General features: G+C 41.1%; 1 protein-coding gene across 18 annotated transcripts in view; it reads left to right on the plus strand.

Annotated features, from left to right (window-relative positions):
- RIMBP2 (RIMS binding protein 2) overlaps positions 1-25,227 on the plus strand; it is a 359,348-nt gene that overhangs the window by 233,912 nt on the left and 100,209 nt on the right. For all 18 annotated transcript variants that reach the window (XM_024101538.3, XM_024101539.3, XM_065568590.1 and 15 more), the window contains 2 exons: positions 4,741-4,863; positions 22,226-22,330. In XM_024101538.3, coding sequence (XP_023957306.2) covers positions 4,741-4,863; positions 22,226-22,330 — 228 coding nt within the window. The remainder of the gene's footprint in view (positions 1-4,740; positions 4,864-22,225; positions 22,331-25,227) is intronic.

Raw genomic sequence — 25,227 nt, forward strand, 5'->3', positions numbered from 1 at the left:
TTATGAATATACAAAGTTGCACTCCAACAAATAGGACATTAGGTCTAATGTTTCTCTGTTATACTGGTAAAAATGAGTTGTGAGACTAGAATCTGACTTTAGTTTGTATTTTCAAATACAATTATTGTAGGTAGATCTCTTAACTATGATGTAGATATATCATATTAGATATAATTGACTATGAATAAGCTTATTGAGAAGATTGTTAATGAGTGAAGTATACATACATCTATCTGTCTTCTATATCATATCTCTCTCTCTCTCCTGGAGATTGAAACAATTAACACTTAGCTCTTATATAGTGCTTTTCATCCATAGATCTCAAAGCATTTTACAAAGGAGGTTAGTATCATCTCCATTTTATAGATGGGTACATGGAGGCACAGGGAGGTGTCCATGGTCATCCACCAAGCCAGTGGCAGTAGAATAGAACCCAGGCCTCCTGAGTCTTGCTCTAGTGAGTTATCCACTAGGCCACACTAACAAGTTAAACACCTTCTTACTAATTCAAAATGCTGGATTAATTATGACTCCATCTGACTTGTCAGTTTGTCATCAGTAATAGATATGAACCTTATGCTTACCGTGGGGTAGTAGGCTATCACTAAAGGCTTCTCTACGGAGGAAAGCTTTTGTGAAATAAATTAGCATGTGCATTTAAAGTACAATAGCTGTTCCACACTCGCAGCCTAATCCACTTCCATCGTGGATTATGCTAAACTGCACAAAGACACTCTTAGCACAGAGCAAGAGTGTCCACTTGGGAATTCATGTGGAATAGCTATTATGGGTTATTTCCCCTGGTAGACAAGCCCCACATCTTAAAACCAAAATAAATTGGCCCTAAAATTGCCTTTTCTGTACCACTGGGTTGCCATTTCTTTGTCATCTTCTAACTTTACTGCAGGAAGTTCTTATTTTAACAAAACCATGTGTTTCTCTGATACAGTCCTCATATAAATCACCCACATAGGTGAGCAAAGACTAGAATCGAGATCCTTCTTATCCAAATGGATAGACTTATAACTTTTAACCCCTAGACTAAAGGAGATTTGTCATCGTTGGCAGCATTATTCTTGTCCTTTCTGTGGAGCAGCCACTAGACGACACCATCACAAGCTCAAGACACAAAGCGTATTTTACTGTTACTTTCATTTATTTTTATAAAGGTACTGCAGTTACTTTCTGTGTGTCAATAGGCAGATGTTCTCATCCTTTTAGAAGACCAGTCTTAAGATTTAGGGTGCCCTCAGTAATGCTTGCAAACCTAGTTGTGAAACAACACTAAGAGCGTTGCATCATGATGTTTCATGTGTGTATGGTGAGGCAATGCCACCACACTCCTGCCTTCTCATGGTCCTGCCTCCCACAGTACATACAGCCATGTTTCCCACGCCCTCCAAATATCTCCTCTCAGCTATAATTAGCATCCACAGTTGCTGGCAAGTTACCTTTGTAACCCAGACTCAGGCCCTTATCTGTGCCTTCCCCAGTACATCACCTTTCCTGTCCCCTTCATTCCTTATGAACTGTATCTGAAAACATATAGCAGCATGAATAAAATCAAAATAAAGTTGCATAGCCCTAAAGAAATGCATGTTTCCTTGTGCCTTTCTCTTCCTTTTACCATTTCTTTATTTCCTTCTCTGACTGTCCTTTCGCTTTCATTCTTTTTCTTTTATATTCGTGTCATTTCTCTGTTCTGCCCCCCACCTTTTGTTATGTTTCTACTTTTGCTTTCTTTCCCTAGTTCCCTTTCCTCTGTTTCCCCATATCTCCCAGTTCCTATGTAATCTCCCCACTCCCTTTTTTCCCTTTACTTCAGGTCTACCTACAACCTGTCCCAAGTCTTTTTCTTCCTTTGGTCTCTCCTCACGTTCTTCCCACTAAAGATATCCTTTACAAAATCTTCCCTCCCTCCTCTGACACTATTTATCATGATGTCTCTTCTGTCATGTCTATCATGACAACTCCCACTCATAATAGCTCTCTTCCCATTCCAGGACACTATCTTCTCAACCTCTCTTCCTGGACTCACATTCCTATGTTCTCTTTACCCTTCCCCCCATCTCCCAACCCCTTAGATATCTATCTATACTTTCTCCTTCTCTCCCCCTCTAATCTCTCTCTTTCTCACTCTCTTTTTCTCATCCCAAGTTATTCCCCAATTTTTGGTTCTTTTGTGTGTTTTTTGTGTGTGTCTTCTTTACCTGCCGTGTATTTTTAGATGACAGAATTGGGTGCCTCGTGTAACGACCTTAGTTTGGTCCTGGTTCTAGACCAGTATTTTTCAGTTATCACAATTAAATAATTATTTTTTTCATGCTGAACTGTACATGCTCTCTTGGAGCTTGCTCCAGACCTTTGTGCTTCATCCATCATTAGTAAATTAACTGAGAATCACAGACAATAACACGCTTGCATTGTCAATGGCAAAGTCTCATCACCTCCCTTTCCCCACCACATTAATTTTACAATGTACATCAAGCAATCTGAGCAGCGAAAGACAATACCAAGTATGCAGGAAGTTAATAACTTCTGAAAATCCATTGTTTAAATGAATATGTCTCCTATTGTAAAGAGTTTTGAATGGAAAGGGAAAATAAAATATATAGAGAGGAAAAAAAATTCCTGAGGTTGATGGTAATTACATTAGTTCTCATGGAAAACAAGATTTGTTCTTTCTGTTTTCCAGTCCATTGCACTCTGAAAAGCCCTCTGCAAAGACAAATAGCAGGGTTACATTGAACAGTTTAGATTCAATTTGAACCATTGTGAAATTCACGAGTTAACAAACTGGAGCCAGAGGGGAAATGTGGTTTTTCAAGGTTTCTCTGAATGGACATCCTTGTAAGAGGTTGTTTAATGTCTTTGGATTTAAAAAAACGCAGCTTTACTAATCAAACAAAAAGAGAACTTGTCCCCTCTATAGCTGTGTTGGAAAGGAGAAACTAACTTTGACCCACAGTCGGAGCCTACACATTTTTTCCCCTATAATTTTATTGCACTGCCTTTCCTTCCCTTACCCAGCCCTGCATTCACTAATCCTGCTTTCACTGTTACATTTCTGATGGTCAATTGGACAAAGAAAACAGATGCTGTCCAGACTGTTATTGAGCTAAAAATGGTATGGGCTTTGTTTCGTTTATGTCCTTGCGAGCAGCATTGTGAAGATGTGCGTTTGTCAAGTTTAGGTGAACGCTATATATCTTACTTATGTATCTATTAGTAGTGGGTTTGAATTGTTAATGTTCTTTGTGGTGTTATGTTCTGAAGATGTCAATTCCTGATGTGATATACTCTGTAATTGTTACATTGCTGGACTTATTGTTTGTGCTTAAACCTAGACAGTGTCAGGAGGTAAAGGGCCAGATTCTCACACTGTACACTCCATTCTCACACTGTACACTCCATTGAAACCAGTTTACACTAGCTGAGGATATGGATCAAAAGGTCAAGGAAGAGAACTGGTCCATGGAATATTGATGGAATAATTTATTTTCTAAATACATAATGTATATGTGTAATACATATTACACAGTCTCCGTATTATGTGCAGACTTGAAGGTTCCCCAAATCCTCTATTTTGTATTGAGTTACTTGCACTGAAAGGCTAAGCTAACTCTGGGGTAAATTAAATAAGAAGTTAAGCCTTATTTGCTGAATAACTTAACCTCATGACATTGTCTTATTTGGAAATAGGACATGTGCAAAGATTTTAAGGGAAAACACAATTTTTGCTGCATGTGAATATTTCTTTTCCTTCAGAACGGAAAATAATTTGATTATACATTTTAACTCTGCTCTGTTGCTGATGCTTATTATTAGTTTAGAACAGGCTGACTTGATGAAGTCAAAAGATTAAATCAGAAATGGTATATGTATGATCTGTTTATACTCCCATCTCTGCAACCTCAGATGAGGAGGAGAGGAGGAAGAATCATAGGACGCTGCTCTTATTTATAGAACACCAGTGTGGTAGACACTTTACAAACACAAGGCTTGATACGACAGACACTTAAGCATGTGTGGACCTCTACTCACTCGAGTGGCCTTATTAAAATCTATGGAAATATCTTCATTAATAAAGTTACTCACATGCACCGTTGTTTGCTAGACCAGGGCCTCAGAGCTTACAGTTGAGGGTTCTGATCCTGCAAACAGCTGCATTGTCTAAAGCAGCTTCCTACATCTGCCTGGAGTAACACTGTATCAGAAAGCTACACTAACAGATCTCTGTGCAGGATTGGAGATACACAACGTACAGACAGACGAAAAGGTGAGGGTGGAGTGAGGTGTAACAAAACTATTTGATCTGAGTTACTTTCATCTATTTTGCGTATTTACTGGTATATGTTTTAGCCTTTTTCTTTTAGTTTTTTAACTTATGCCCAATTGAATTTTGATTGTCAGATTGTTTGTAACCATACCAAATGAGAGAGTGTGTGCATGTGTGTATTTGCATGCACATGATATACTCACATGATTTCCTTCTTGTACTGTTTCCTTTTTTCACTCAAGTTTAACCCCTTACCTGATTTCAATTTTTGCTTTTGTTTCTTATCTCTTATTTTCTGCTTTATATTTTTTCCTGTCCCCATTTGATGGCTTTGGGCAGAATTGCACAAGCAAATGCTGTTTGTTTCAGATGTGCTTTTCTCTTGGTAAACTGTCTACATTGAGAGTACTTTACCTCTCACTCTTCCTTTTTATTTTATTTTACTTTTTTTATATTTTTAGGTGAAATCAGACTATGTTCAGCTTAGAGAAACCCTCACCATAGTGACCAAAGAACGAGATTTGGCTGTGAAGGAGAAACACCAGCTCCAAGCCAAGCTGGAGAACTTAGAGCAGGTCCTAAAGGTATGGCTAATACAATGAAGTCTGGTAACCCAGTGTTTAATAACATTGCCTATATTCTTCATTTCAAATGTAAGAGGCTGAAATAGAATGCTAGAAGAAATATGCTTTCTCTGATGATTCTGTTGCCTGTATAGCATCCCAATTAAGCAAAACACTTATGGGAACACAATGATGATGATTACTTCAAGCACAAGTAAGTCCATTCTTATGCAGCAAAACTCTTAAGCATGCACTTGAAGTCACTGGAACTTGAACATGTGCTTAAGTGCTTTGCTAAATAGGGGCCTTCCTGACCATTAGATAAAGATGACTTTTATTACTGGGTTTTTTTCCCCCTGATGGTCTTGTAATAAAATGAAATAAATAATGAAGATACCACTTTGAGGGAGTCATCAAACTAAAAGGGAGGGGATATAAAATAAATTATAGCTGCATTTAGGATTTTATAAATTGCTGTTTGAGTGATTTGAGCACATAGTTACTGAATGGGAATCAAGTTGATATGAGGAGGAAAGTATTAAAACCAGCTGTGTGGGCGAAGGATTTCGGGGATGGCCATGGCATAGAGATTGTCATGGGGTCAAATCTTGTCCATGTGGGTAGTGATAGAAAGTCACTGCCAGCTGAATGCTGTTTCTAACCTGGTGAATTAAGCTAGTGGGTGTCAGTCCTGTTCCTTATGGACAGGTCTCCACAACACACCAAATAAAGCCCACTGCCACATTTGGATCTAATTCCATGACTATTGGAAATCTTACAAGAGTGATCAAGGACTGAGAGCCACAGAGACTAGTGTATCCTCTCACCCCAGATGTGATCCCTCCAGATTGAGGCTGAATTGTTGTGGAAGAAGCTTACGCAGCCGGTGTCCATGCTCCAGCTGTTTTGTAGAGACACAGAGGTTTTCACTTTGCAGAGTCATCAGTTTGACACGTCCTTTTAAACGTTAACAAATTCTCTTTATTTTTAATCACACATTTAATCCTTTCAGTCTGGGATTTTATAGTATGCTAAGGGCACTATCATACTTCTGCTTAGGTGGTGATTGTATAATAGCATGTGTAGCATTGCTTCCATTAAATAATTCAATCAACACATAATTTCATTTTCCACTAGTGGCTGCATCCTGTAGGAACACAGATACAGTAACTCCTCGCTTAATGTTGTCGTTATGTTCCTGAAAAATGCTACTTTAAGCGAAACGATGTTAAGCGAATCCAAGGAAATTTTTTTCACCAGACAAAAAACTATATATATACACACACAGTATAAGGTTTAAACAAACAATTTAATACTGTACACAGCAATGATGATTGTGAAGCTTGGTGGAGGTGGTAAAGTTAGAGGGTGGAAGAAGGTAGGATATTTCCCAGGGAATGCCTTACTGCTAAATGATGAACTAGCATTCAGCTGAGCCCTCAAGGGTTAACAAATCGTTATTAATGTAGCCTCACACTCTACAAGGCAGCATGAATGGAGGAAGAGGAGACAGCATGGCAGACAGAGACACACACCCTGTGTGTGAGAAAGAGAGAGAGATGTGCATTGCCCCTATAAGTACGCTGACACCTTTCTAAGTACACTGCCTTTAAAAAGATCAGGAAGTTGAGACAGCAGTTGTGGCCAGCGTACTGAGCGCTGTCCCCACCCTGCTCCATATGGAGAAGGGGTAAGCGGGGGGCAGGAATAGGGGGGAGGGGGACACCCTGACATTAGCCCCCATCTTTCCCCTCCCCTACACAGCAATCAGGAAGCTTCTGGGAGCAGCTCCAAGGCAGAGGGCAGGAGCAGCACATGGCAGTGGAGGGGGGGACAGCTGAACTGCCGGCAATTTATAGCCTGCTGGGCGGCCGCTGCACAGGGAACTTAAGGGAGTGGGGGGCTGCCGGTCCACCCTGGTCCACCCTGGTTCCAAGCCCCCACCAGCTAGCTGCAACGGGCTGCTTTTCCTGCAAGCAGTGGACAAAGCAGGCGGCTGCCAAACAACATTATAAGGGAGCATTGCGCAACTTTAAATGGTCATGTTCCCTAATAGATCAGCAACGTAACAACAAAACAACGTTAACTGGGACGACTTTACATGAGGAGTCACTGTAGCAGTTGTCCATTTCTGCTGTGTCAGGATTTGTCAATAGTTGCATCCTACCACACTGTAGCTTTTAAAACGTGTATATTTGTATTCTGATTCACTAAAGGCAGAATTCTGTTGAATGTTCTCCATAGGTGGTTGATTTTGGTGTGTCTTTAATAGACTCAGATGGTAGGGCCAAATTGTGATACCCTTATTCATGTATTTTGTCAGAATCTGGCTATTCATGTTCATTGTAAATTGAGTTATGAATCTTTATATATTCTTTTCTGTATTCTTATAATGTTCACCTCTCACAGCTTGTAATTTGCATCTGTATAATGCAATGTGAATTATGGCTGTACTGAAGACGCAAGAGTCTTAATTAGGAGCTCTCAGTTTTTTTCTCAAGATGGAGACCAACAAACCACGGTGTTGTCTTCACTGGGCTTTTTCTTAAATTTCCCCCCAGTTGTTGTTTGTTTCTTTTATGGAAAGGCTAGGAGCTCCAGTCAAGGATTTGGGCCTTATTGTGCTAGGTGCAGTACAGACATCTAACGACGAAGGCAGCCTCTGACCTGGAGAGCTCCCAGTGTGTACGTGATGGGCTGTGTCATCTGGATGAAACAGACAAACAGAGTGGAGATGAGTTGAGAGGATGAGGTCAGAGTGAACAGTAAAACAGATCAGGAAAAGAGAAGCCACAGCACATCACTTGCCCAGCCAGTGCTAGCTGGCAGCAATATTGTAGGCATTGCAGCAGAGTTAGCTTTGGAGGAGGGATTTTGCCAGGGAGGTGGCAGCTTCAGCAATTTTACCAGGGAGCTTTTCCAATGCAAAGATGGGCAGCATGAGAGAAAGCACAGATGTGCTCGAGTGAGAAGTGGTCAGGCAAGTGGACCTAGTTTACAGATGCCTTTCCCGTGGTTTTTACCACATCATCTAGATGTGTTATAAAAAGGGTCACATGACACAGGAATGAAAACACAGGGGACCTTAGAGCTACCACTGTTTCTAACAATGGTGGAGTTGCATTGCTGGTAGTGCTACAGTGGTAATTTTTAAGAGAAAAGCACATTGTAACATAGCCCGTGTGTCGGATATACCTTCACAGTCCGGAAAGACGAAGGATGTGTTCAGACAGTTCGAATGGAATGTTGATCCAGTGTTGAGCTTCTTTTGACAGGGTGCCAGGCTGTGGCTTGTTTGACAAGGTGAAAAACCCGAAGTTTTCCCTTTTCAAACCACTGAAGCAGTGAGCAAAGAAGAGATGAAATAGAGGAAGAAGAGACGAGTATCTGGATTAGAAATAAAAATAGATGGACTGAGTTCTTCAGTGAACTCTCAAGGTTACAAACAAGATTTTTCTGCAAAGAATGTTTGATTAGTAATGCTGGCAAGTTTGAGCTGATATTTGTCATAGATAGAACTGGCCAATATTTTTTCGATGCTTGGAAACTATTAACAAATTGTGGTCCGATTTGGCTGATAGTTTTGGCCAACCCTCCCCTCCCCCCGAAAACAAACAATTCAGAAATGTTGAAACAAAGTGTTTGGGCAATGTTACTTCAAATCACCATTTTTGAAACAAAAAATGCCAATTTAAAATGACATTTTTGAAATGTTTTGTTTGACCTGAACAAAATTTTGGGAGTTTTTGCATTTTGTTGAGAGAAACTGGAAACATTCACTTTCGGTTTGAAACAAGTCAAATTATTTTTTTGATTTTTTTGGTTTGGCCACTGAACCGAAAAAATCAGTTATTCACTCAGCTCTAGTTGTAGATGCCAACCATGTATTTTGAAAGGGGTTTGGCAAAGACTTGGTGCTTGATTTGTGCTCCCACTGACCTCAATGGGAGTTTTGCCATTGGCTGCAGCAGAAGCTGATTTTGGGTCTTTGGAGATACGTGTGATGATGAAAGCAGGTGCCTGCTTCTATAATCGTTAACCTGGAGAAATCTCATTGTGTTGCTGCACTTTCATGAACGTTCCCTTCCAAACCCCCTCTCCATAGCTTTTATTTAATGTTGACTGAGAGACGAAGAAAAGGTTTTCAATTTAACAGATGGGGATCAATAATGCATACAAGTTACATCTCAGTGAACCACTAGAGAACTGTGGGAATGTCAGAGTCAAGCTGGCTGCTGCACAAGCCTAACCATCCCAGGCTACATTGACGCTACCACGGTAAGTTGACCTACGTTATGCAACTCCAGCTATGTGAATAACGTAGCTGGAGTCGACGTATCTTAGGTTGAGTTACTGCGGGGTCTACACCGCGGGGGGCCAACGGGAGAAACTCTCCCGTCGACTTACCTTACTCTTCTCGTCGGGAGCAGAGTACAGGGATTGACTGGAGAGCGATCTGCTGTCGATTTGGCGGGTCTTCACTACCCTGAATATTGCTCTGAAGGAGATTAATAGTGTTCTAGTTGCCAGTGGACAGTCGGCACCAACAGAACGAATTGAAAATTCTGGTGCAAATAAAAAATACATGTAATGGAAAAGGAAAATTAAACTGCATACTCGAGTGGAGGTATGATGTACTGCCCTCTGCCTGAGACCAACGTGGCCTTCCCTCTGAGCAAGAAGGGACGCCTTCTCTTGAGCTGCAAGCTAATTTCCTTTTTGTGTGATTTCCTTCCTGGGCTTCTGGGGAATAGAAAACTGACAGCTCCACAAACACTGCTGAATGATGTGCTACGCCACTCTGATCCGTGCTCTAGCACTTGCCATGGACCGTGACAGAAAACCAAAGCTCATTTCACAAGGGACTTGGCCAGGATCCACATGAAATGAACCTGGGACACAAGCTAGAGAGATGCAGAACTTCACTGACTCCAGGGGCATGTAGCAGAGAGAAGGAAACCAAAAAAGAAAAAAGGAAATCAACTGTAAATCCATGGCTCATGAAATGGCTGAAAAAATAGACTGCTGTGAATTGACAGTAATTTGCATTTAATCAAGTTTAGTGTCAAAATAAGAACTGTTATTGGCTGGGCTTTTACATGGGTAGACTTTGATGTGAGCAGTAAAACCTGTCTTCTAGTTCAGTATATATTTCGTCTACTAGATCCATAGATATATATTTTGCACTTGCAACTCTGCTAGGCAGATGGGTGCAAGCTGAGGGCTTATTTATTGATAATTATTGCAAAAAAGAGTAAAAACATACGCACAATTCAGGAAGGTAATCTGATGGAGTATGCACCTCAACACTGCTTGGATGTGGAATTTAGCAAACATTGACTTGAATTGAATTACTCCGTTTTATACTGTTGTAGAGCAGACCCTGATTCAGGGTCTTTGTTTGAAAGTGCTGTTGACTTGGTTTCCACTAAAAGAACATTTGTAACGGTATCAGTGCTTTTTCCCTGATACTTTGTATGAGACAAAAGTGAGCATGACCCCAGTGGATTTGCTGCTATGGGCAACTGAATGCATTTTGTTCTTTTCTGAAACCTATTGGAAATACATGTGAAATAAATTAATATTTGTGAAATTTAAAACTCCCTTTCTCTGATCTTCAAAGCAACCCATCTGTTTAGATATTTTCCTTAAGATCGGCTGGATTGCAGCAAAGCAGCAACATCTTGTTGTGCTATAGCCTTTCCCCTAAGAAGCAAAACATTACATGTGGAGCCGTATCTCCTTTTTGCTGTGTGGCAGTAATCAGCATTTCTGATAAATGTGTGCTACTGAGATGCTAGGAATTGGAATTTTTACAAGAAAAGAGAATTTCTGTGATGACAGCATCCAAGGAAGCTGCATTTAAAAGTGCCCCAGCCATAATATAATAAAGTGGTACTTGAACCAAAACCACCCTTGAGTTTTGTTGATGTTTTGATCTGAATCTGAACGACATGGTCAGCTGAATCAAATCATTGTATCCAAACAGCCCCGAACTTTGGGGAAGTTCAAATTCTCTTATGAATTTTGCCATCTGAGGGTAATTGTAACTTATTCCATCTCTAAACTTAAAACATGTTCCCCACAGACTTTTTTATTGATTAAATTTCTACTGTAATGATTGTCTATTATAATAGTTCCGCTGTAACCGTTTTCCATATCACATTTTCCACGACCATGATTGGCACTGATTGGCCCCTTTGTTGGCAGTTTAGCAGGAAAGCTAAAGATAGCCAAAGAGAGTGACCCTTTCTTACTTCTAAAGATGGACGCTCCAGGTCAAAGCTGAGATGCATTGGCAGGGCAGTGTGCAGAAACTTGTTCTGCTGTTCCCCAGCTTGTCTGTCAATAGATACCTTCAGTGTGTTGTCGATATAACATCTTTCAACAGGGCCATTTTAGGGGCCAATCCTCTGAGGTGCTGAGCTCCCTAAATTTCCGTTTTGTCTGTAAAGGGTTCTGAGGGCAAGCTTGTAAAATAGATTTCCATGAGTCCCTGAGCCAAGAGCATTAAGATGCATTTAGATCTGCTAGGGACTCAGCTATGCCTTGAACTCTTACTCTCAGACAAACCTGTAACTACCAGCTGTGCTCCCTGTGTCAGATGTTATGGCTAAAATAATCTATTTTGGACTTATTGCAATTATCTAATCAAAGTAACGCAGCATTTATTCTTCTCAGGTTTAATCCAAAGGTGAAAAACTAGGGACTAAATTAAGTAAACCACACAATTTCCCTCCAGTTTATGGCTTCTCCAATCTCATGTATTCCTCCATAAATGAAACACTTTCTCACAGGTAATTCCCCAAAGCCTCTTGTTAAGGAAGAAGTCTGGCATACTGAGGGCTGACATTTAAAAGTAAAAGTAATTTGTAATGCTTCATTTACTAAAGATGTTATAACCAACAAAACTGTTTCTCTAAAATTTCTCCTCTGTGACTTCTCCCACGTAGCCCTCTTTCACTACCTGAGCCACAGCCCCACTTGTGAATGCTTATTTCCCTGTCAGATACACATTTCTGTCTCCCTCCACCCTCTTTTCTTCTGTCTTTTGAATGGTCATGAACACACATTTAATCTGTGGCTTCCAAGAAAGAAACTAGAGGGTCATATTCGGTCTTCCCTGAGTACAGTTATAAAGCTGTGCTCTTTTTGTTACCCAGGCAGAGATGTTGATATGGAGATGGGAAAACAATATAAAGGATTCACAGGGTCTGTCCAAAGAAAATTTGACCATGTACTCTACCTAAGGATGAAAGCAAAGGCCACAGAGCTGCTCCGGCTAGTGGAACATGCTACAGCTTGCCTCTTATGCAATAAACGCTGAAGGAAATGTGCTACACACTGGATCTCTGTATGCTTAGCTGGCTTTTTACTGTCGCAGTTGAAATCAGCATTGGTGCTCAAGGTGGATCTCTCCTAGTTTCAGTGGGAAAGGGTAGTGGACGGGTGTTTAGCAGGAGAGCCCCTTGACTTTGGAAATTGATTCCCTGTGCTTGGTCTCTTAGACTTCAGGGCCTGCATGATGCAAAGCCCATCGTTTTTTACCGGCCTGTGGGGAAAGTGGGTGAACTGAATATTTGGGTGGTTGAAGATATTGATTTGGGAAGTCTAAGAAATACTTTTTAATGCAACATACCGTTAACGTGTGATACTCACTACTGCAAGCTATTGTAGAGACAAATAATTTACTGATATTAAAGCAGGGTTAAATATATACATGGTTAAGAAGAGCATCCAGAGTTATATTAATTAGAACAAAATTTAAAGGCTCGATATACAGGTTATAAGCTGCTTATTAGTTGAAGTGAGGAGGATATTTCTCTCAAACTGTAGTGTTACACAAATCACACCTTATTGTGAAGTGTCTGGCATTTTATTTCTTCCTCTGAAGTTTCTGGCGTAGTAATAGGATAATCAGCTATTAACTTATTTTGGCATGACTATTCCTAAGCCACTGTTACTCCCTCTTTGAAGCAGTTTTCATCCACCAAGTCAATCAGTTACTCTAAAGCCTCCCTTCAAGTCTGCAGTATTTATTTCTCTATTTTCCAGTGCCCTATTTTCTTCATATATGGCTCCAGTAAAGTCATGAGAGGTCATCATAATGTGTCATATATTTTACTAGACTTCTCGGTAAAGATGTTAAGCCAATATAAAGTTATTAAAAACAGATGATGGCTCAGAGCGGCTCCTTAGCTTCTGGACAAAAACCGCCTAAGGTTTCAGTTTATAAATGGCTCTTATTCGGGATGCTCTATTTTATGGATTTTTTTTTTTAGCAATGCCTTGTCTTTATCAGAGCCAAACCTTTGCAAGCTGGTGGCTGGTGGGATGATGAACTGGCCTCATGTACCTGACCTTAAATCTTGATGTCACTTTTTATAGTCTGCTTCGTTGCTCTTTTTTGAGATTTCCTGGGGCTCGTTTTCTAAGGAACGAGATAAAGGGTTGTTGAGTCTTCACCAAAAGCAAATCTCTTGTCTTTTATTCTTCTGGGCTATTGTTAAAGAGAGTACTTTTGCCAGATTGCTCCTTCCCAGCTCACCTCAATCATGACCTGGTGGGATCAAGCCCGAGTGGATTAAGAGAACATTTTAGACTCTTGGCTTTAAGCCCTAAGCCTCTTTTTTTTTTCTTGTTTTTCTTTTTTTGAGCAAAGATTGTGGAAGTGCTGAATGGCATCAAAACTATGCTGGGAGGTAGGTGGGAATGGATGACTCAGCAAGTTTAGTGAACTAGCTAAAAGGGAGGCTAGGAACTGCTGTTTTTGTAGCCTATTTTAAATAGCTACCGAAACTGGCCACTTCACGAGATGGGTCTTCAAATAGAGCCCAGTGATGTTCAGTGATCACTCAGTGGTTAAGGCGCTTGCCTTATTCTGTGCTAGTTCCAACTGGCTCCGCATAACAACAAGAGCTTCGTAGTGTTCTGCTCAGACTCACTGCTTTGGAAACTCAGCCCTTAAAGGAACAGTCCCAAGTATGACGGTACTCAGTACACTGGGGGATACTTTGGGGTGATCTTTTAAGACAGGAGTTTGTCTGTTACTGGTGGTCTTTTACATGTTTCATTTCACGAGGTTCACATGATTCCCCGTTTCTAGGGAATGCTTCTGAACCCAATGTTCAGTTTATGCATATGGGTCTGAGTGAAGCAGGTACAGTGTTTGCTCCTTGTTTTATAAAACAGGTGTTTTTCAATATTTTCGTCATTGGGAACTATTCCCATCCCTTCTATCATGTAGCTCAGTACACAAACATGTCACTGAAAGATTGCTTTGTAATGCATTAGCAAACAATGCTTTTTTGTGTAAGGAGAAAGAGGAATTAATTGAATAAAGATGACATTTAGCTTGTTGATGATAATTAGTTTTTTCAGTTGTTTAAAGATCCTAAAGCAGCTTTGTGTCCCATAAGCCACTGACTGTGGTTAATCATAGAATATCAGGGTTGGAAGGGACCTCAGAAGGTCATCTAGTCCAACCCCCTGCTCAAAGCAGGACCAATCCCTAGACAGATTTTTACCCCAGTTCCCTATATGGCCTCCTCAAGGATTGAACTCACAACCCTGGGTTTAGCAGGCCAATGCTCAAACCACTGAGCTATCCCTACCCCCTGAAAAATAGTTTTACTACATACTATTGGGGTCTTTGGATCCTCTTAAGCCTCAAAAGCCAGAGAAAAGGCAGTGTTTGGGATGTTCCTCTACGTCAGATTTTTCCTTCACAAATATGTTTCTATGAGGAAAAAATGTCTAGTCCTGCAGAAGCTTATATTCCCGGCTCTGTGCCACAACCCTCGACTGCTTGTAGCTCAATTGCTGCAGGGATTCCTGGGCTGGGGTGGCAGGAGCATGTGCAGATAGCCTTTTACCGTGCCTCTGGTGGCTAACCCCACAAAATCCTCTATTCCCTGCTCTGTGCCTCATCCCTCTGCTGCTTGCAGTCTAGGTGCTGGGGAGGCCAGGGGACTTTAAGAGGCCAGTTGCACTGCAGCTTGCAGGGACTCAGGCTAGGGCGGCTCCATGCGCACTAGAAGTCCCGCAGCAGTATCAAGTGGTACTGCACCTAGTAGAGCATCCACCGCATTACACATTTATGGTACTACCTGGCTGCTGGTAAAAGACCCTATAGTTCTCCCTGGCTTTCTAACTTCCAGACTGGTGAGAGACTGTGTTTTCTAGTGTCATGACAAATGTGCTCCCTAAATCCTGGCCTGGCCTGGCCAGACATGAAAGGGACTTATTTCACAGCATCCCTGCCCTCTGCACTATAGTCAACAGATTTCCGAAGTTGGCCCCTTTCTACACCCTGCGGTGGAGTTCAGCGCGTAGACTGTAGTTTGCAGCAAACCAGCAGCTCTGAGTAGTACATGAAGGCAGGAGGGAGGTTGGGGATTTCACAAGAGAAAGCAAAGGCTCACACTAGTACCTTTAAGGGAACCTATCCCTAGTTAGCATTGCAAGCTGAGGTCACAATCAGTGAAGTAATGCTCAGAATCAGAGCGGTGGTGCTACTGTGGCCCAGGTAATTTTCAGTCTCCCCAAACTTGTTTACTCAGTCTCTCTGCCCAGTTGCATTCTGGGGAATATCTCTTACCAGACTAGTTTAGTTTAGCAAAATGTACACAGAGCACACTTACGTTGGAAGCCATTCCATAGTGAGTTCTGTGTTCCCTTTGCAGTTTAGAAAAGGCCCGAGGGACTTCCAAGGGTGGTGATGTTGTCTCAGTGGTGGGCAGGGCCGGCTTCAGGCACCAGCGAAGGAAGCAGGTGCCTGGGGCAGTCAATGGAAAGGGGCGGCAGTGCGTCCGTTGTTGGGGCGGCAGGTCCGGAGCGGCAGCGGCAGCACTTCGGCGGCAGCCCAATCGGGCTCTTTCCCCACCCCCACCCCCCCGCCGCTTGGGGCAGCAAAAAAGCGGGAGCTGGCACTGGTGGTGGGAGAGGAATATGACCTCAGCAGTGACATTTTTGGCTTGGAAGAGTCAGAGGCAAAAATGAGGATAGCTAAGGAGGCCGAATCTTCAATGCATCAACAAGGGCTTTAGCCCTGAGGATAATGAGGAAAGGGCAGGTTTGGGTGATAGTAAAGTGACTGGTCATGGGGAGATGGGACGGTAAGAGTCAGTGCTGATATGATGATGCAGGCCTGGTAGAGTGGAAGCTGAGTGCAGGTGGACTTGTTTTGCTCTGATCTATTTCTAACCCATCTGCAACAAATTACTTGGCGTATATATAATGGCAAAAAAAATGTAAATAATTTTGATGAATAATATCTGTTTATTTTAAGAATTTTTCTATATTTAGTCATTTAAACTTTCACAGTTGCAGGAAATTGGGGGGGATAAGAGAATGGGGTGTGGTCTGACAATATTTAATTAATGGCAGTAAATGTTGAGATTCAAAACATTAAACTTTATAACAGTTAAAACACACATTGTCAACATCACATGTCAAAGTATTCAGAGTAAATATCTTTAAATCAAATTCTCAATAAGTTCTCAAGCAGCATTTTCCTTACTTTGACTATTTGTAAATTTTGATTATTATCGATGGAGATACCTTTTCATCTGTGTTTGTACGGCGAAATCAACATTTACGGATATTTACTGATAAAAATCTAATTTTTCCAAGCCTACCTGTATTTCCTGCCATTTCCCCCTCACAGTTGCAGTTACTTTCTGTTGGCCAGTGATTGGGGAGATGCATTAGAAAACATTGTGTCATGGAACCAAAGGGTTAGATCACTCGCCTTTTCTCCCAGAACTCTTCCTTCATTAGGGTTCCTCTTCCCACACCTCAAGCATTCACAATATTGCATATCAATTCTCTGTAGTGTTGGCTGGGAACAAAACACCCTGAGCTGCAGTTTTCTGGTTTAATTAATCTTTTTCAACTCATGCGCTAGGTACTGAAAGAAAATCCCCGATAAAAGTTTCCAGAGCTCTCTGGGGAGGTAGAGGCATAGTTTGGGGACTGGTATTGAGAAGCAGGCAGTTTACTGCTCCAGAGGCTTTGCTATCCAGACAGCTCTGCAAATATGTGGTATTTTTAGAGAGATGTGGACAGATTGAATGATAAAAACTCCTCTTAGTTTAAAAGAATTACAGGTGCTTGTTTTAATCACATATTTAACCACTGACAATAGTTGGGACAGATTTACAGTTTCCAATATATATGTTTTTTCTGACTGTACTTAACTGTCTTATTTCTGTATTGGGAGGGACATTAACATATGCAGTGTGAGTATTATGTATGATAAGTGATGTAGTTATGTCCAAACCACATTATCAAATAGGGTAATATTTCTAAGGTTTCATGGTACCTGTGCAGCACCATTTTTAACAATAGAATCAGGAATGTAGCACAAGAAAGTTGGTTTGGATATGAATTTCAACCCCAGTTTCACAGATCTATGGTCAATCTCTGAAGCTCTTTGTAAACATGCACAAACCTAGCTCATTGTTCACCTTCAAATCCCTTCTTAAAATCCGCCTGTGCTGGGATACCTACAAAAAACTTACAGTGGCCAGGCAGGTAGTGTGCTGTGACCACTGCCTATCATGCTGATCAATATTATCTCCCTGTTTCTTCGTGCTCTCCATCTACCTGTTGTCTCTTGTCTTATACTTTGGTTGTAAGTTGTTTGGGGAAGGGACCGGTAGCACTCGGGCAGCTCGGCTCTTACAGAGCCCAGGAGTCAGGGAGCACAGCAGCCCCCGGCGCCCGCTCTAAGGTAAGCCAGGGAGTATTTTTCCCGGACATGTTCAGCTTTTTGGAAATTCCCCCTGGACGGGGGTTTGATTCCCAAAAAGCCAGACATGTCTGGGGAAAAAACGAACGTATGGTAACCCTACTGAAAAGTTAAATATAGGTAGCCTCTCACAGAAAATAGTTTTTTTTCTGATGTGCACTAGGCCATCTTTTCCCCTTCACTCTGCTGTGATAGCAGTGTCTGCAAGAGCAGATGACAAGCCCTTTGATCATTATGTTCTGGTGTGAATTAAGTTTGCACCACATTCAGTGTCACATCCTACTTATCTTTAGGAAACAAGGCTCTGATATTTGAAAGTCAGTTGAGTCAGTGTTAATGTCAACAGTCAGTTATAAATATCAGGGCTTTAAAAATAATTCTGCTCCCAGGGTAAGGTTTTCTACCAGTTTTCTTGCAGTTGTACATAATGACAGCTTCCTCTGCAAAACCTCTTCCCCTGTGGCAGGCTTGTTGTGAGGGATGGTGTGCTCACAAAAGCTGCCAAAGGCAGGGCTTCTGAGCAGAGCCCCTCTGTATCCTTTAAGGGGGCTTCCAAAGGCAACTCCTGGTAGAAGAAGCAGACAGGGAGCTGGAGTACAGCTACATAGGACTAAAATGCAACAGAGAGGCTTCTGCAAACCCCCTAGAATCTGCTTCATAGTGGGAGTCCTGCCTCTGATCTGGGGGAAACTCTACAAGACCCGGCACCCCCTCCACTCCACCTTAAGGTTCCTTCCCACATTTTTTCTGCAGGAAGAAGTGACCTGCCCTAGTGTTTTTAAATGTGTGGTCTTCCCCGTGTTTTCTGTGTGCTCTTCTAAATCTATATTTTCTTCATGACATCTGAATGACTCCATGCTTGGGAACTGAATAAACCTTTTTAAGAGGAGGGGGAAATGGATGTGTGTGTGAATTTTCATGTTTAGTGAAGTTCTAGCATGCTAGCACTAGCTAAGATCAACCATAGCAGGGCCATGTGGAATGCAACCACCTCTGCCACTGTGATAGACACAGAACTCCATCCTGAAGTCACCAGTTAGTTGCAAAAGCCTGCATAAAACCTTTCTCTTTCACCTGCCTTTAAAGCCCTAGAGTGAGAATTAAAAGTGTCCAAGCCTTCTTTGTGGCAGATCCTTGTCTCTTCAGGATGAAACTTTGGAGAGAAAGGGTTTTGTTTACACTAAAGAAAGAGAACTGATATGCCTTTGTTTTGTCTGAAAACTTAATGCTATCACCTCCTTCACCTGCTTTTGCTGTCCCGACATGGTTAGATTGTAAAGCAACATTTCAGCAATTATAATACACCGTTGTAGACTTGCACTAAAATGACTCTGAGATGCACTGAGGTCAGACTAGATGACCCGATGTTCCCTGAAATTGATGACTCTATGAATTGCTGATTACCAAATATTGAGATTAAGCAAACTGACAAAAGAAAAGAAAAAAGCTCAATGAATAGGGCCCCTGCATTGCAATATGTACTTGTCCAATTATTTTTACAGATCTAGTTTAATATTATTAATTATTTATAGTTTCTTCATAGTAAAGGTGCTGTATTAGGTTTTGTAAAAATTGTGAAGTCTTAGTAACATCAGACTGAGCTACAGCAAATCTGCTATTAAATCTTTGAGGCGTGGAATGAGGTTACTGGATTTTTTGTAAGAATGTTTGTCGTTGCAGATTATCCTAGTGAGAATTGTATTGTACTGTGTACATTCTGCCCCAGGGTTGCCCTTAATGTAAGACATTTAAGGAAGCGCCATCAGGGCCTGCATCCTGTAGACTTCTATATGAGAGCTGCTGAAAGCACCTGGGTACAAGACACATGGTCTGATTCTAATGTCAATCAGGAGTAACTTTACTAAGTCACTGGAGTTATCCAGTGTACATGAGAGAAAAATCAGTCCCACAACCTTTGGCCATAGCCAAATGCTGAGAAAAGTAGATATTTCCTATGAACACATTGGGGTAACTTTGTAAAACACATGAGGATCTAAAGCCTGCAGCCCTGGTTATAAACTCTGCAGTCAAGAGGCTAAATCCTCAACAGAAACTGCACAAAACCCTAAGTAGAGTTCAGAATAGGCTCCACTGAAGTGCAAAATTGGGGGATGAAATCAAACTTGTCTTGAAGGCAGAGAAGATGCATTGGCTTTCTGTATCGTGCCTGTTCATGGGCCTGTGTGACTGATGGTTCAATAATATCATTTCTCTAAAGGGATACAGCCGGAATGCTAGCATTTCTCTTCCAATGATAATATTCTGGGCATTGTGTGTCTACTATTAGCAAGATATTACTGGACTCTCCTCTCTTGTTGGCTGTTTAAATAAAATAGTGTCTCCAAAGTAAAATTAACGTAAGTGTGCTGTACAGTTTTCTCAGAGTGAAATATTTGTAGACCCTAGAGTTCAGCAGCAGCCATTTGCTTGAAAGTAGGTTTCAAACACCATTGCAGAAGGTTAGAAAAGCACAGTGCCACCTGAGAACCCAATTTATGTGTGTGAATCCATGATTTGCAAATACACCTTCCACCTCCTTCACCTAATTCCACCAGCAGTGGCGTCTGAATAGACCATGTAAACAACCTGCCCGTGTCCAAACTACAGGAATAGGAAGGACTTTATTTTCACAGAATGTGGGCTTTTGAACCACTAATGGGGTTTTTAATTAATGCTTGTCACTGTTGTCAAGAGAAGCTGTTCGTCAGCTGCTTATTACTCGCACGAGGAATGGTTCTAATCAGTTTCTATTTAAATGCTGGTCCACCACTTCTAGCCCTGGTCCTTTAGTTCCTTTTGTTCTCGATTCTTAGCCCACAAATGAAGGTGTATTCCTGTCAACTCCGAATTTTGAAATAACCACTTAACTTTGCTTGAATTCATTCAAATGGCTAATGCCAGAGTCTTTTTTTTTTTTTTTTAAGGCATAGGGGAGGCTGCAGTCTTGTTCCAAGTCATGCACTCTAGGTAACAAAGTATATTAAATCCTCTTGTTCGTATTTACTAGAGCTGTGCTCCACTTTGAATCATTCCTTTATTTCCTCGCAAATGTCAGCAGGAAAGTACCAGTAGGAGAACTAGTGCTGCAGAGCACAACAAAAAGTTGCTAACTTCTTCCCAGTGTGCTGTTGTGTTGTGATGGGCCCTGTGGAACTCTTAAATGAACGGGATAGTCAGTTGCCTGTGCTGGGGATGGTGGAGCAGATTTAAACCCACACGAGCAGTTTTTAGGCTATATTAGCTTTGTGGGAAGGCTTAACAGATTGAAAGTTACACAATATAAACAACATTTTTTCAAATGACTAATGATTTTTGGATGCCTTGATTTTTGGTCACCCAAGCTGAGATGCCTTAAAAGGGCCCGATTTTCAGAAAGTGATGAGCACCCACTCTCTGAAAACCAGGCCTTCTTAAGGTGTCTCAGACTGGGCACCCACACAATAATTTATAAACCCCAAATCAGTAGTTCTGAAGATCTTGGGCTGTGGTTTTTCACTAACTCATCAATAAAAAGTAAATATTAAAGAACCCAACCATCAAAGTGAAGCCAGATAGAATATTGAAGATGTTGCTGTCTTCGTAGCAAATACATCCATATTGGTACCAGCCAGCCACTTTATACTGTCCCCCTTTGTTATTAATACCACGTAGCCCAGAATGATAACTCATTAAAGAAGACAAACAATAGACCCACTTGGGTAAGACCTTTCTCTTCTACACAGTGAGAGAAATTCTGACCCCATTATAGTCAGTGGCAACCCAGTATCATTTCTGCCCTCAAGCACAGTTACCTGCTATGGTTTTCAAGTAGTAACCCTCATTGCCACAAGTACCATATTGTGCTTATGCTCTCAATCTGTAATATCGGCTTCAGCAGGGAAGAGATCGGAATCTAGGAAGAGATCTTTTTTTAATTTCCATTTATTGCACAAGGTGATTTGAAAGTATAGTAATATGAGGCAGCACTTTGTTATCCTTTAATGAAAAAGATTAGTATCTACAAAGGATGTCTTCAGTTTGTGCTCTTCTGAAGAGTCCTGCATCATATTAGTTTGGGTCATTAAATGAAGGTTTTCTTTAAAAAAAAATCCCTATATTTTTCAGGACTGTGTAGTCAATTTTATCCAAATCCACCTGTCTTATTTTTGCTTTGTATTTGTTGTTATAAATAATAGGCAGATAGAGCATCAAGGTCAGAATGTTTCTTTATGATGAACATGAATGAAACAAATGAGAGAACAGGATTACAAATAAAGAATCAATTAGGGAATTTGTCAAGTTAAAATTTTCTTGAGATGAAACTATTTAATATGATACAGTTTACAATACTCTGAGGAGATGTCTAGGGTATGCAGTAATTCTGCTCTCTACTAGATGGAATATGAACTGCTCAACTGTGTGCCATGGGCCATATATTGCTAACAACTAATGGAGATTCATATCAAACTAACCATGCACTGCAGTGGAAATATGCCCCTATGGCCTGATAGAATAAAAATTCTATCTGGTTTGCATACCAAAGAGATTTTATATTGAGATCAGCATCATGCTTTAAAATGTTAGCATATTTGATTTCAGAAAAGTACATTAAAATCTCCTAATGAGTTGCTTTCCTTTCCCCCGAAACAGCATATGCGAGAGGCTGCTGAACGGCGGCAACAGCTGGAATTAGAGCATGAGCAAGCCTTGGCTGTCCTCAACGCAAAGCAGCAGGAAATTGAACTCCTGCAGAAGGTAAGTGAAGAAAATGAAAACCAAGTGAAATGGCAAATTGCAGTTTTTGGGCATGGGTAAAGAAATGGATCTCTGCAAATGTCTCCCAAATTGAAGTCCCCCAAAACAATACTGTTTTCCCTTCACGTACTACAGACAGGTGTTTAAGGAGTAATGTATCCTGTTGTCTGCTTTGAATTGATGGTCTGTAACAAACCTCCTCCACCACCCCATCGCAAGCGTCAATAGTTGGCACATTGATCATCCTGGCTTCAATTTGACCCATACACTCTCCTTCATACTATAATTGAGGTTCTTAGTGTGTCTTTTCCATTGTCTTTCATCAAACAGATTCCTGACAACTTAACATGTTCATTTATGAAAGGATAGAGATGGCTTTTCTATTTAGACTATGTTATTTGCCGTAGGGATATTCTCTTGCTGTGTGTATGTACAGAGCCTAGCACCTTGGGACCAATTTTGGTTGAGGCTTCTACCTTCTTCTGTAATACAAATAATTATAATACTAAAGAAAATATTCTGTAGAGATGCAAAAGTGAGGGGACTGGTTTGGCAAACCAGATGGATGAGGAGGTCCAAGTGGTTCAGATGCTAGTCTGAGACACAAGAGACCTGGGGTCAGTTCCCTGCTCCCCCATCGATATCCTGGGGGACTTTGGGCAAGCCACTTCGTCCCTCTGGACCAGATTTTCAAAGATATTTAGGCACCCAGTGAGATTTTCAAAAGGGCCTAAGCAGGTTTGTGCCTGTTGATTGTAATGGGAGGTAGGTGCCTAACCAATTTTGGTGCTCTTGAAAGTCTCACTGGGAGACTATCTGTATCTTCAGGAATCTAAATACCTTTCAAAATCTGATGCTCCATGCATCAATTCTCAGTCTCTAAAATGGAACTAGTACCCGACAGGGATATTGTGAAAATAAATACCTTAATACATTGTGAGCGCTGAGATATATGGTAGTGGGGGCCATATAAGTACTTAGATAGATTGACCAGAGTTGGGAGGCTGTTCCGTGCACTGAAAGACAGTGTGAGAAATGGCATCTAAATGAATTAGTAACAGAGGTTAACATTAGGGCTGCACTGATCTGCTCCCTGAAGATTCAGTACTGGCTCACATTCAAAACCTGGGCTAACCTCTCCAGTTGCCTGTTAGGCTCTCATTAGGTTTGCCTTGCCCCCTTTTTTTGGTTGGATATATCTAATTGCTTTAAATAGGCACATTAAAATACTACCAGCATGCTTGGGGCAGTAATGTGGTGGTGTGCTAGATTTAGAACTTGCATGTCACCCAGCATTAATATGATGAAGTTCCAAGGTAATGTGCCCCATTAAACAAAGCCAAAAGCTGCTGCTTTCTGATACCTTTGCTGTATTGTTTTGATAGAAAAATAAGTCATTACTCTTTTGATATGTACATGCATGCTTTTATCCCCATCACCCAGTGTTTATCTAGTCCTTTGAGCTCCACAAAGAAGAACATAATATTGTTAATCCAGATTTTATGGTGATACAGACTCAGATAAGACAGTGATTCACCAGCAAAGTGTATTACGAGCCTTTGCAATGGAAGGGGGAGTTAACTGTTCTTGCAGTTTTTCTGATCATTTATCAAGAGCTTGTATTCTGGATAGATTTTATTAAACTTGTGATGATTGATAATGTGCTGGTTTCTGTTACCTGTCATAATATGTTTCCTGACACTCTAGGAATCAATATTTTATCAGAGGCTAGCAAGAAGACTTATTATTATAGTACAAGAAGAAATATGACTGTTCATCAGTGCCAAAGGAGATGTTGTTATCGTGCAACAGATTAACATTCAGTTTCAGTAGATACCCTCTACAATGCCTTTAAGGTCTGATCCAACACCAATGCAAAGCAATAGGAGTCTCTCCATTGATGTTAATGAGCATTGTATCGGGTCTTTGTAGCCAATGGGTCAGATCCAGCAAAGTTAGTGCAGCTGCGCTGATGTACATCAGGGGCGGTTCTGCCGCATGACACTGGAATGTTTATAGGAAATGGTTGTCCTAATGAGGATTGCTTATAATGGTGTGTATGTGCAGGAGTAAGGAGTGTAGGGGCCTAGGATAGCCAGTGTGCCACACCGGTGCATTTTGCCTGCCTGACATAATGGTTAACAGAAGGTTTTGACGGATTCACAAATCTGGAGCAAACTTCATTAAAGTTCACGATGAAAACTGAAAGGGAGATAAAATGAGGTTAGCAGGAAATTACTGACTGCTACAGATTCCTTTGAAGTTTCTTAAAAGCCTTTGACTCTCCCTAACCAGACTCAGATAACTGAATCTGTGATTGGCAGGACAAAACACTAAATTCTGTGCTAGACATCTCTCTCTGTCTCTCACTTCTGTACAGTGAAAAACACTTACGTGTTGTTTGGGGGAGTCGATCCAGGCTCCACAGTCTCTCCTCTTGAACCCCTTCTCCCCATCTCTTTCTATGTTACCAAAAGCCCAGGCTCAGGCGTACCTCCCTTACAAAGGATCACACTGTAGCAGCTTTCAACTAAGCTGCAACAATAAAACAATTTACAAATGTTAATTAATCCTCAAAAATGCACCAGCACACAGGAAAGAGAGAGACTGATAAAATTTTATCCACTAGAAATACAGTCACTTCTGGTGTGGAACACAGTGTTCATTTAACAGTGCACAAGAATACTCCACAACAGTTGAAGACAAGAAGTACAAATGAAAATGCAGGCATTGTTTAGCTAGACAAACTATAACATTGTAATTTGGCCAGGACACTAATGTTCTGAGATCTTTAATGGCCACACGGCCATCTGAAAAACACACAACTTGTACCAGAGCACCCCCTCCTGGTTTAAGAAGGGTGTTGATTCAAATGTTAACTCAGAGAGATCAATCAA

Source organism: Chrysemys picta, chromosome 15, assembly GCF_011386835.1.
Source record: "Chrysemys picta bellii isolate R12L10 chromosome 15, ASM1138683v2, whole genome shotgun sequence".
Taxonomy (NCBI): Eukaryota; Metazoa; Chordata; order Testudines; family Emydidae; genus Chrysemys; species Chrysemys picta.